Source organism: Lates calcarifer, linkage group LG8 (genome assembly GCF_001640805.2).
Source record: "Lates calcarifer isolate ASB-BC8 linkage group LG8, TLL_Latcal_v3, whole genome shotgun sequence".
NCBI lineage: Eukaryota > Metazoa > Chordata > Actinopteri > Centropomidae > Lates > Lates calcarifer.
Genome location: NC_066840.1, coordinates 16,552,129 through 16,564,826, shown reverse-complemented (window position 1 = coordinate 16,564,826; position 12,698 = coordinate 16,552,129). Strand labels below are relative to the sequence as shown.

Genomic DNA, 12,698 nt, shown 5'->3' with positions numbered 1-12,698 from the left:
TATATTGTTGGTTATCACAACTTAAAAAATCTGATTTTTAATTATTGCCAAATACCACACCCAAGAGTACGAATTCATAAAAAACTTTATAACATTTACACATGAAGTAATGCATTACAGAGATTATATTAGGACTTCTTCCAATTCAAAAGCAGCAAAAGCAAAAATCTGTTCACTTCTTTGGATATTTCTCAACTTTTTTTTTTTTTTTTTTTTTTTACCTAACATGTATATTCTGATTTACTTATAATTTGTTTATCTGTCTGTGAAAGATTCAAAAAGAGACATTTTGTAACTTAGTACACCTAAATATCTCAGTTACCTAGTTACCTAGATGACAGTCGAATTCGGCCTGACCTGCCGTGTGACGTTCATAACTGTCGTAAAGTGACGCAAACGTCACACTGCAGCTGGCCCTCCGTTGCTAGACAGGCGTGGAACTGTTTTAGCATTACTTAGTAGATGAGTTGTATTTTGTTATTTACTCGTGTTTACCGTATCCGATCTGGCGCAGTAATCGCCGATAAACTTTATCACTGTTGAGGAAAACAATAACGGCGACCAACGAGGATGTTTAAAAAGTACGTTTTACGATTATTTCCATGTTGCATCATTAGCTAACCACAGCTAGGTGGCTAACGGTTACTGATTAGAAATCATGTTTTGAATGCTTGAATGTTTGTCTTATGTCAGTGAGGAAAGCAGACATGAATTATAATAAGCTGTGAAATCCTCTGTAATTATATAAGATCGACCCGAGCCAGGTCAGAAACTGAACGTTTCTGAACAGTACCGCCTTAAATCCAAAATCCTAATCGAGTCATGTCATCATGAGACAACAGTGTGAAGACACTCGCCAAATAGTCTTGCATCTATAATACAGAGAGATAACTTGGCTAGCTAGAAGACTATTCTAAGTGTAAGTGCTAATGTTGTAGAAGTGTTAAATTATGGAGCCCTTAAGGCCCTGAAAGTTGTTATTTTCTGTGCACCTTATTATCTTGTAAAATAATATCAAACACAGCAATTTTCAGGACTTTGTGAGTTTTCCTGTTAGTTTTGTTGCAGCACACCTTAAGACCATATCATTTTTATTTGTGATCTTATGTAAATCCCAGCAGAGCTTTGTGCCACAACCTTTGCAGGTCTAATCAGCCACACACCTATGAGAGTGTTAAGGGCTTTTAGGCTGCAATAATACATCAAATCAAGCTAAACCTATGTTTTGTTTTGTTTTTATGTAGAATCAAAGTAACTACTGGCTGTAGTTGTCAGATAAATGTAGAGGAGTGAATAGTGCCATATTTCTGCCATATTTCATATTTCTCTGAAACATAGTGAAGCAGAAGCACCACCACTACTACTCACTCTCCATCACTGCTATGACTTCATTTCACTTGAAACAGGAACTGTCTGTATAAGATTTAAGTGGATCCATGATGGTATAAAGGATGTGCTGTATGTATTTCTGTATCTGTTATAACTTAAATGTGAGCATGCTGTTTTTCTGGTCTATGTTAGTCTATGTAACCGCATTACTCTATCTGATCAAATCAGGTGTGAGTAATCAAAGTAATTGAATAGACAGAGGAATAAGCACATGCAAAATCTTCAGTGATTTCTTTTCCATTTATTTACATATTACAGGTATTGGTTGATTGGTTGACTGCTAATATTTTATTTAACACAATGTTGAATCAGTGTTTTTTATTGCAAAATTATTATGTTTTTGATGTATTAAGGTATGCATTACACAATATACCTCTCAAAGTAGTTTCACAGTAGTTAGGCAAATAAATCTTAATGTAAGGCCCATTTACTGTTTTTCTCCAGAGCTCTCAACTGCACCTCACACATCTCATGGCCTTCTTCTCGTATATCTTGTCCTTTATTTCAGATTTGATGAGAAGGAAAATGTGTCAAACTGTATCCAGCTGAAAACATCAGTGATCAAAGGCATCAAAAATCAGCTGTTGGAACAGTTTCCTGACATCGAGTCATGGCTCAATCACATAATGCCAAAAAAGGACCCTGTGAAAATAGTGAGATGGTACGAGTTGTCATTTCATTTTCCTCATCAGTGTTTTCATACGCAGTGTCTTTTTGTGTAGTGGATGTTTATGGATGTTTGTCTTTTTGTTCCTCCTCCAGCCATGAACACATTGAAATCCTGACAGTGAATGGAGAGCTGCTTTTCTTCAGACAGAGAGAAGGACCATTCTACCCAACCCTCAGACTGTTGCATAAATGTAAGCTCTCCTAATGTCAACTTGTTGATTAATGCATTTGAATTTACTCACACTGATAAGACATTCCTTTCATCTTTCATAGATCCCTTCATTCTGCCACACCAGCAAGTTGACAAAGGTGCCATTAAATTTGTCTTAAGTGGCGCCAACATCATGTGCCCTGGGTTGACGTCACCAGGCGCTAAACTCTACCCAGCTGAAGCTGACACAGTAGTTGTATCCTTTTATACATAATGCTACATGTGGACAAGGCGGGAATACAGACTGGGTAGCTACCCCCAGGAGCCCCAGGTTCACTCCATATTATTTATAATTGATTAATCCCAAATTTGTTAGACATTTGCACCACCTAAGCACAGTATCAACTGAGACAGGTCTTGTCTCATAAAGGAACTCTGTGAAAATCTGGTTTCACGACTTTTATTGTTTTAGTTGATATTGTGGTTGGTTGTTGAAAACCTTGGGCAAGGTAGTATTGTTCCATCATAGGAGTACTATAAGGGTTTGTTCATATACAGTGAGTTTGAGGTCCTGCCAGTGTTGCGACCACCGCATTTAACCAAAAAAAAAACAAAAAAAAAAAACACCCTCAGTGTAAAAAGGCCTTTAGGCTGCAACCAGCAATTATTTATATATATCAATAATATCATAAAAAATATAGAAAATTGTCAATCATTATTCCCTGAAGCCCTGTTTAACATATTCACATTGCTTTTGTTGCCTGACCAACAAAAACTCCAAAATGTTGAATTTACTGTCATAGAAAACTGACAAAGTAGCAAATACTCACATTTGAGAACCATCGGATACCAGTGATATTTTTGCTATTAAAAAAAGACTGTAGTGAATTATTCTTCTGTCCATTGACTATTTGATTATTCATTCCTGCTCTAGTAGCACTGGTTGTTGGGGAAATAATGAAACTACCATGTATAGTTTCTGGGCCCAACAACAAATTTCCTGCTCATGACCTCTGAGGTGGTTAATCCAGCCATGCACATTCAACCTATTTGATTTTCACACTGCAGAGTATGTGTTCTGTGCCATAGAGTTTGTCTTTAACAAGTGGATGCAGGCCATAATGGCAGAGGGAAAACAACACGCACTTTGTGTTGGCGTTATGAAGATGTCTGCAGAAAGCATGTAAGCCTTGTGTACATCTTACAAAAGCAAACGTTTCCTTTCTCTGCTGCCTTTATGATTCGTGATTTGAATCTGTATTTGTCTTTTTGCAAACAGAGAAAAAGTCAACAAGGGAATTGGAATTGAGAACGTTCACTATCTGAATGATGGATTGTGGCACATGAAGACGTATAAATGATGACGTCAATGCCTGCGACGCCCACCGCCCACCAACCCCTCCCCCCGGAAAGTGTGGAGCTCTTGACAGTGAGGCATGAGCTGCCAGTCAACTGTTTACACCTATGGACTTAGCTGTGTAACCTGCTGGAGGCTTTGAATCAATCGCCATTATGCACAAATAAAAAGAAAGATCTTGCTTTAAACCTGGTTCTCATTTGCTGTTTTTCCACTGAATCCAATTAGGGATGCCTGTGATATTATGTTGCCGGTGATTTTAGAATTAAAATCAAGTGATTGACATGTCAGAAACATCCAGTTAATTACTTCAGGGTAATCTTGATTAATAGGTTTACAGTTTGAGTAATGATTCTTCTTCAATAAAACAGGATGCAGGTGTGTTTACATACACTTAATGAAGGAGTGGCAGGTTGGCTCGTTTCCAATTGCTAAACCTGTTAATCTGCTCTTGTCTTTTGTGAGTCAAGTTTAACAATGAGGCTGTTGACCGGTTGAATTGGTAGAAATGCTGCATGCACTTGTATTGACACTGTGTCGATAGATTGTTAAGCACACCCTGTTTATATCTGTGAGGGTGATGTGAATGTGGTAATGTGGTTATTAGTACCAGGGCATCAATGAGAATCAGTAATGTGTTATTATAGTTTACCTGACAGCAGCAAAACATGAACATGCAGTTTGTGTTGAAATATAACCAGTGGTGGAAGAAGTGCTCAGATATGGAAGTAAAAGATAAATACCATAATCTAGAAATAAACCCTCAAGAATGAAAAGTATTCATTAGGTACAAACATTTTTAGTAATACATTATGTTATTGGATACTACTTTTTACAATTTTAGGTTCACTACTAGTTAACTCAATAATAAAGCACTTCAGCATATTTTACAAGGTCATCACATTTAACTAGTGATGTCAGATAAATGTAGTGCAGTAAAAATGTCTCTTTTAAATGTTGTGGAGTTAAAGTATAAAGTAACATTAAATGTAAATACTGAAAATTCCCTAAAATTATACTTGAGTAATTCTACTTGGTTACATTCTACCACTGGATGTGTAAGTGGTCTCCAGAGTTACTAGTAATCAAAGCAGAGTAGAAACAACACAAACCACCTTAAGTTTATTCAGTGATTAATTTTATTTATTTTTATTATCCAAGTCACTTATTTAAAAAAAATGAGTCATAGTCAGTTTTGTGTGTGTTTTTAAAATGTCAGTGGAACAATGACACTTCCACTCTCTTCTCTCTTTTTTTTTGTCTTTTTTTCTTTTTCATATGTGACAGAACAAATATACTTTTCTCATATTTCATTATGCAGTGAGGGCCAGTTCTTCATATGCAGAGATAACTAGTGTAACATGGCAAAAATGCACTTCATTTAGAACTGGGCCAGGCTATGATATGTATGATTCAATACTGACTATTGGTGCTTCAGGACCGTCTTTAAATAAGTCAGGAGATGCATTCACAGAGAAAAAAATAAGTCATTCATAATGTAGTTAAGAGGGCCAAGCACTTTGAACAGTTAAATAATTTCAGAACAGTGTATCACTTGATAACTAAGCAGCTTTAAGACAACAAAAAGACATTTAAGATACATAACAATAGAACAATAACCAGAACTTCCAGATAGTCTTGTCTCATGTCACTATCTTCATTCAAGAGGACAGCATACCCATTGACTCTATTTACCCACACCACAAAGAAATGGGGTGCTGATTGTGCCAAGTGCAAAAGGTATGAATATACATAAAAGTGTTGTTGCCCCCCCCACAATCAAATTTTACAAACACCATAAGAAAACCATCTCCCGTACTCAGTTTTGCCATCACAGACGCAAAACAATTTAAAATCCCACATCCAGCACGAAGGAATGAGGAATGAGTCTCTAGTCATTGTCTGAATTTTCAGGAGGGTAAAATACTAACGAGTCATGAAATTCGTGCCCGTAAGGACGAAGTCTGTAAACTCCAAACATCATAACCTGCATCTGATTCGGCGACATCCCGCTGAACGTGACTGCCATGTCAGAGCAGCAGCCCTCCACTACATTATTGGGGTTATCCTTCATGCTGTCTGTTATCAATGTGTTGACGCTCTTGCTGCTGAACAGGCCCTTTCCGTGCGCATCCTCACCGTTCTCAGCATACACGCCTGTATATTTGAGACACACGGCCAGCTGCTTGTCCTCACTCAGCTTCCACAGGGCTCGTCCTCTCTCTGGACATTTGTCTTCATCCTGGAATACATTCACCAGCCTGTTCAGAGCCTCATAACTCAGAACAATGCCACTTTCGTACGCCACGTATTCAAGCTCCCCCGACTTCATGGCGTTGCCAAGGTAGAAGGGCTCACTGGGGTCCTTTGTGAGCACCAGGTATTTGAGGTTCTCGATGATGGCAAACGTGGTGGGTTGTGCCACAAAGAACCAACGCAGGTCTCCAGCGTTCTCATACGCATGCTTTAAAGCTTTACGTAACCTCGCCCAGTCATCTTTTTCGTCCAGGTCCACTGCCTCGAGCGCCTTAGAGGACTCCGAGGTATAAAACACAGCCTTGTCACAGTGTTTGCTCCAGGTGTCCACAGCTGTAGCCCAGTAAACAAGGATCTTGGGCTGGACCATGATGATGCAATAAACCCGGACCTGATTGCTCAACTCCTGCACCTGACTGTCAGAGAGGCGTTTCAGCTCGTCTTTACTCGGAGCCTGGACATGATGATGATGGTGTTGGTCCTCTGTACTGGAATCTGTGCTGGGGCTGAAACTACCCAGGAGCGACAGCACTAAGCAGAAAATTGCTCCCATGAACATCCCCTTCATGAAAGAGCCTCCTTCAGACAACATTTTGGCAGCAGACACTGGAGAAGAAAGAAAAAAACATTACAGTAGCTGTTAAAAATTAATCTAATATACAAGTGTTTGTCAATCAACTTTCATTAAATAATTTTTCAAGTAAAAATGCCAAACTTCACCTTGTTTCAGCTTTACTGTGCTCCTTTGTTTTATGTGATAGTAAGTTAAATATATTTAGACTTTGGACTGTCATCAAACAAATGACCAAGGTGAAAACATCACCTGACTGCCACTAAGGATTATTTTCTTCATCCATTATTCTGCTGATTATTTTCTCATTTAGTCAAAAAAAGTATATATATATATATTTAGAGAGAGAGAGAGAGAGAGAGAGAGAGAGAGAGAGAGAGATACTTTCTTAAATTCACAAGGATTGATCAAATATATCGGGTTATTGGTTAATATTTGTTCGATCGATTAATCGACTAATTGTCGCGGCTCTGCTCATAACAGAGTATTTCTATACTGTGATATTAGTACTTTTTAAACTAAGTAACAGATGTGAGTACTTCCTGCTGTCCAGTGAGTACTGAAATGCTAAGTGACAAGGTACTTAACGTTGAGAATTTCGATGAAACATCATCTACATCCGTCTGTTTCAAGTGTTTTCGTATTTTTAACGTCGATGTTTAAATTCAGATTAGCTGACACTGAGGTTAAGTAACTTCATAAATACCAGGGTTTACAGATTAAGTCGCTGTACCTGTGGCTAACTGTTAGCTTCCATCTTTTTGACGTTACACTAACTGTGGGCTCTAGTTAGCGACATAAATACAACAAATAAAGAGTATTTACGATACCTGATCCAGTTAAAGCTGCTGCGCCAAGTGGTGCTCCTGCTCTGCTTGTCTTTCAGCTCACACTTTTCCTGTTTGATGGGATTACAAACGTCCGGCAGGACAATTAATCATCAACTCGGAGAGGGCATGTTTCACAAGACGACTACAACTTCTTCTTCTGTGTCCTCTTTTTTTCCTTGTTCACTCTTCTTCTTCTTCGTTGAGGTTTTAACGGCAGCTGACAGCCTCAGTGTCGATTTACTGCCATCTTCTGGAGGTAGTTCATTCTGTATAAGTCAAACCTCTAAAAATCTCATTAAAATGCTCTAAAGTACAAAAAAATGGCTATGAACAATAAGACATATTTATCATATTTTGATCAGAGAAGAGCCAATCAGAGATATAGATTAACCCTGCCACATCTGCCATATTGTCTTTAAAACAAAGTTTATCCAGTGGTATGTTACTCTGCAAGAGGATGATTTTAACGTTAAAATACATATAACGTATAAATATCAAAATAGGGATACAAGCAAAAACATTTTGGGTCCTGGACAGTTGGCCGGACAAAACAAGATATTCAAGGACATCGTCCTGTCGCATTTTCACTGTTTTCTGTTTTATAGGCCAAACAGTTAATCAATTAAAATAGAATTAGTTTCCATTTCAGCCAATTTCCTTTTATTTCATCCCTATTCCTATATTTATAGATTATAACTATATTTGATTGTCATTAATTTTCCATGTTCCTGAAGATTTAATGATGTGATGTAGCTGTAAAATCTCCATACACATGCAGCCTCAGTTCCTCTTTTAATCCCTCCATTATCATGATTACAAACAACTAAACCAACAACTAATTCGTCTGTAGTGATTACATTAATATTAAAGTCATGAAGTGTTTTTCAAGCACTGGAAAAAAAAGCAGTGACAGAGCAGACAACCTCTTCCTGCAGCTATTTTAAGAACCTACGTTTACGCAATTGCGTGTATTCTACCTGTTGAACTCATTCACAACTATTCACAAGAAATCAGATAAAACAGAGTTTGGTCTCAGAGGTGAAGAGACACAATGAAATCACTTACCTCCATTTATATGTCAAGTCAAGTCAGTTTTATTTTTATAGTGTCAAATCATACATGGTCACTCTTCATATGTACTCTATAATATCATTTAGAGAGACCAGACATTCTCCCATGACTAAGCACTTGATCCAATTAGTAGTGTCCTATTATTTTCCTAAATCTTTCCACAAATATTAACTATAATGTCTAAACAGAGGCTTCATTTAAAACTCACACTTTCTCATGGTTGGAGTAAACACAGCTATCAGTTTGAGTGCTTTCAAACAGATTTGACTTTTCGGTCAACGATAAGGAGGTCATAATGACTTTTAATTTCATGATTAACACATCCACATAAATCACATATGGAATTTTAACAGTGATAGTTTGTTATTGTTTGTGTTGTTGCCCTTTTGTGGCTGACATGTCAGTTTTAAAGTCACTGTTTGACCTTAAAACCAAACTCTGCTGTACTTCTCCCTCCTCTCGTTGACTGCTCAGCAACCAGATGCATCAAATGTTGTTGTTTTCAACAGCAATTTCAGAGACGTGGAGACAACCCTATAAATCACCTGATACCACGTACGCTCATCTGAGGAACATTAGTGACCTTTCAGTTTGATAAAAAGCCCTGCGGCCTAAAGCCTCGTTGAGCAAACGGAAAACTCACGACTTCTCTTGATCTTTTTTGGAAACAGTTCTTGACTTTGCTCTTACATTTTAAGCTATTAAAAAACAAGTGATAAATTAATTATTAAATCTTACACTGTAATTTTCTGTATTCCCAAAGTCTCTCGACACAGTTCTCTGCATGTTCTCTGCATGTCTGCACATGAAAGATGTGTGTTCAGAAAAAACTTCTTTCCTTGGGTCATCAGGACGATCTTATCTGCCTCATCAGCCACATCGTCCTCAGTGAATCCTTTGCACTACTCTGAACACTGCACATTTGCACTTTTTTTTAAACATGTATTTATCCATGTGTTTATTATTGTTTATTTATATCCACAGTGACATTCCCAACTAATAACTAATACAACTAATAAAACTAAGTGTTAGCATTTAGTTCAAAGCAACATAAGTACAGCTTAAAAGAGTCACTAGCATGGCTGTAGACTTATTTATTTTTAAATATTATCCTTTTTTTCCAAACTTTATTTTTCACACTAGTCTTTTAGCGAGCACAGTTTTTCTTATAAATACGTTTACTGAGAACAAATGGAACATGTGTACAAAGCGATGGTAGGTAGTCTTTACATATCTTGCTACCCCCTCACCCATCCCTCCAGCATTATCTCCCCTAACCCACCCTCTTTCCACACCCAGTCTAAATCAAGCAGAACTAATAAGCATGCAATAATCAGTGCAGGACAAGGAAGAAGATAAATAAATAGCACACCACATCACAGCTGATAAATAGCTGATGAATCCTTGTTTCTCACACTAATTGTTTAAATTTTACACCGTGGAAAGTGCAGCATTTATACTGAAAGTGTAGCTTACTTCAATCAACATGTATAAATGAAAAATAAAATATTAAAGCAGCCAGTTTGTTGTCTGTATCGAGTTATCATGCTTCAAAAACAACAAAAAGCATGGCACAAGAACAAAGCATAGAACCTTTAAGAAAATGTACAGCACATTTACCACCATGTGACCTGTTTGCTTTATAGACAGTCATAATTAATTACCTCAGAAATGTTAATCAGTCAACACAAAATGACGCAGAAACCTGCCGCGACATGATTCCACCAGCTCTGTGATCTCAGACATGAGCAATGACACGTTTGAACAGCTCATCACACAGAGAGATGGTGTCAGACGTAAACCATCAGAGCTCTGCCGGACAGCCACTGATTACTGCCGCAGAGTAAACATTTGTTAGGCCTCTCTGTACAAGCACAGATAGGCTGCGGCTGAATTGACAGGGTCCCCTAAATTGTGTCTATGACGCCTGATCCATCGTGTCCAAACCATTAAGGAGGAGACTGGGTGTGATGATAATGTATTGATCAGATTGTGATGGATGGCCGCTGAGGATATATAAGTGAAGTTCTCAGTCGGGACTGAGGTATATTCCAGATTTGACCATCTGAAGAAAGAGGCACCATGCTTTCTGTGGCTCTGTTTTACCTCGTGGCTGTGATTTGTTCTGCAAGACGGACACATGCTCTGCCTCTGTACCCTGACACCAACCTGGAGCCACAGGCAGGTAAGACCCTTTTTTCTAATATTACTGAAAGAGTTGGATTGATTTAGGTAAACCATTTAAAACCTGAAAAAATGGGATATTTACTCTTTCTGATTTGCTGCAGACTTATGAGTCATCAGCTGAGCAGGTAGATCATACACCTTAATGATGAAACAGATCTCAACCAAACTCTGTTCATATTATTCACAAATTTAATGTGAGAGTGAACAAATGAGTTTTTCAACCTAATCTATGGTTCAAAATCCAAAACTCTATTTTAAAAAATGTTCTGCAGAACTCACTGCAGGAATATTGATGTCCTAATGACAGACTGATGAGAGGAAGTTATTTCATTTCAACAGAGTTCATTCAGAAATTAGTGTCAGAGGTCGAGGATGGGCCCAACACTGCTGAGGGGGAACAAAGAGATGTGAATAATCTGTATCCTCTGCTGCTGCAGCACAACGGAGGCAGAGACTCCTGGAATAAAGGTAAAAATTATTTCAAAATTAGAACAGATATTTGCAGTACATAGACAGGTGATTTTCACAATAATGATGTTGCAACTTTTTTTTTCCATCAGGGACTAAAGATTCAACACAACAAGATAGGTTTGCAAACATGGTAAGGCTGATGAGTTTGAATCTCTGTACATGACTGCAATATGTCATGTAATTCTGTTTCGTTTTATTGTGCTGTGATTGTTTTAGTTTTGAAGTTATACGTGCTGGAACCAGACTGTGGGGTGCTTTAAAAGTAAAAAATTAAAATCAGCCAGTGAGCTGATGCAAAGAGGCAAAAATTGAGAGTATGTGACATCTCTTAGGTCGATGACCTCAAAGAGGCTGTTTTGAAGCTGGCGGCGGCCGACAAACTTCGCTCTCAGGGTTTTCTCAGATCGGAGCAGAACTTGCCAAAAACGAACAAAAGAGGTGAGTTACTCTGATTGTTTTTCTATAAGCTACAAACCACTCCTGCTGCTCCACATACGTCATCGCTGATGAGGCCTCAGGCATTAAGTCTTCACATAACAATACCTGACCTGATGCAGTATCTGAGCTGACGTTATTATGATACAATGATCTAATCAGAAGGATGTTTATCTGAGGCTTGTGCTATTTAAAGTTGGGCAGATTATTCATAGGCAGAGACTGGATGAGAACATGCTGCTCAAGTAGAAATACTGCTTCTGATATTTTACTTAGGTAGAAGTAAATGTACTCATTTATAGTGCTCAGTAAAAGCTAAATACTTATTTTATAAGAGAAATCTTTATGTCTATATGTAGGTTATATAAGATACAAGCTAAACTTACCACCAATGCTCACAGATGACAGATGGAATAAATGTGATTTAAAATGTGGTGAAATTCAAAAAAATAAAGAATAATGAAAATAATAATGAAAAGTAATACAGGGTAAAACTAAGCTGTTTATTAATGTGGAGTGTTTGTAAACACTTATAACTACTCCTGTATGGACATATTCTATATCATTACACTGTGTTATAAACAATTATCTAGTTATCCAGCAGCCTCCACTTACAGGTGTCCACTGGAGAAGTACTAGATGTTCCACACTCATAAATAAACACTTATACCTGCTAACAAGAACATAAAAGTGTGTTTCATCCAGTTTTAAATGTGTATATACTGCCTTACACATGCTAAATACAGGGAATTAGTGATACTAATTATAGAACAGAACAGGTAAAGTACTAGCTCACTGAAATGTCACATAATTACTTGATTTGGTACCAAAATCACAAATTTCCTTTAAGGGATTTTACAGTTTTTTCAAAATGAATAAAGGGACAGACATTAAACACATGTTGTGTTTACACTATATATTACAGAATAGTGCAATAAGTTAAAGAATTTCGGATGTCGTTGGATTTGTTCCTAATTTTTCACTCTCTGATGTCCTGACAGCGTGTTTCTGGAAATACTGTGTGACCAACTAAAGCACAGCGGCAGCGGCGAGAGGACATTTGGTGAGATTTTGGCGAGGCCTGGACGGAAACAACTTCTCTCTCCGTCATCATTTCTGTTTCCAACCAAACAATATGTTCATCATGGTCAAAACTGGATCAACAGAAAATATATTTTTGAAGTTGTAAAATGGTCTTTTTTGTGGCTGAAAATAAACTTGAATATCAGAAATGCCATTTGTGTGACCTGCTCTTGGTTTTGATATTTAAAGGTAAAGATGTTTTTCATTTGAGACATAAAGATGGACGAT

The 12,698-nt window shown here is 37.6% G+C and overlaps 3 protein-coding genes across 3 annotated transcripts; 2 read left to right on the top strand and 1 right to left on the bottom strand.

Annotated features, from left to right (window-relative positions):
- The first annotated feature begins 388 nt into the window (after positions 1-388).
- On the top strand, positions 389-3,754 carry mcts1 (MCTS1 re-initiation and release factor). The gene is made up of 6 exons (XM_018694237.2): positions 389-581; positions 1,898-2,050; positions 2,152-2,249; positions 2,332-2,465; positions 3,325-3,392; positions 3,489-3,754. Exons 1-6 carry the CDS (start codon positions 571-573, stop codon positions 3,568-3,570), a joined length of 546 nt encoding a protein of 181 aa, XP_018549753.1. The 5' UTR covers positions 389-570; the 3' UTR covers positions 3,571-3,754.
- Positions 3,755-4,687: 933 nt separating this feature from the next.
- c1galt1c1 (C1GALT1-specific chaperone 1) lies at positions 4,688-7,398 on the bottom strand. The gene is made up of 2 exons (XM_018694236.2): positions 7,224-7,398; positions 4,688-6,428 (listed from the first exon to the last, which is right to left on the bottom strand). The coding sequence occupies exon 2, from the start codon at positions 6,412-6,414 to the stop codon at positions 5,458-5,460; it is 957 nt and encodes a 318-aa protein (XP_018549752.1). The 5' UTR covers positions 6,415-6,428; positions 7,224-7,398; the 3' UTR covers positions 4,688-5,457.
- Positions 7,399-10,219: 2,821 nt separating this feature from the next.
- urp1 (urotensin-related peptide 1) lies at positions 10,220-12,624 on the top strand. The gene is made up of 5 exons (XM_051072481.1): positions 10,220-10,479; positions 10,821-10,949; positions 11,042-11,082; positions 11,285-11,390; positions 12,389-12,624. Exons 1-5 carry the CDS (start codon positions 10,377-10,379, stop codon positions 12,418-12,420), a joined length of 411 nt encoding a protein of 136 aa, XP_050928438.1. The 5' UTR covers positions 10,220-10,376; the 3' UTR covers positions 12,421-12,624.
- Positions 12,625-12,698: the final 74 nt, after the last annotated feature.

What these genes read in the sequence shown, in the direction of transcription:
- mcts1 (XM_018694237.2), top strand. An exon ending in CCTGTGAAAATAGTGAGATG is followed by an intron (nt 2,051 to 2,151) that starts GTACGAGTTGTC and finishes TTCCTCCTCCAG; the next exon opens with CCATGAACACATTGAAATCC. An exon ending in CTGAAGCTGACACAGTAGTT is followed by an intron (nt 2,466 to 3,324) that starts GTATCCTTTTAT and finishes AAGTGGATGCAG; the next exon opens with GCCATAATGGCAGAGGGAAA.
- c1galt1c1 (XM_018694236.2), bottom strand. Translation starts at nt 6,414, where the DNA reads ATGTTGTCTGAAGGAGGCTCTTTCATGAAGGGGATGTTCATGGGAGCA.
- urp1 (XM_051072481.1), top strand. Translation starts at nt 10,377, where the DNA reads ATGCTTTCTGTGGCTCTGTTTTACCTCGTGGCTGTGATTTGTTCTGCA. An exon ending in CAGAGACTCCTGGAATAAAG is followed by an intron (nt 10,950 to 11,041) that starts GTAAAAATTATT and finishes TTTTTCCATCAG; the next exon opens with GGACTAAAGATTCAACACAA. An exon ending in AAGATAGGTTTGCAAACATG is followed by an intron (nt 11,083 to 11,284) that starts GTAAGGCTGATG and finishes GACATCTCTTAG; the next exon opens with GTCGATGACCTCAAAGAGGC.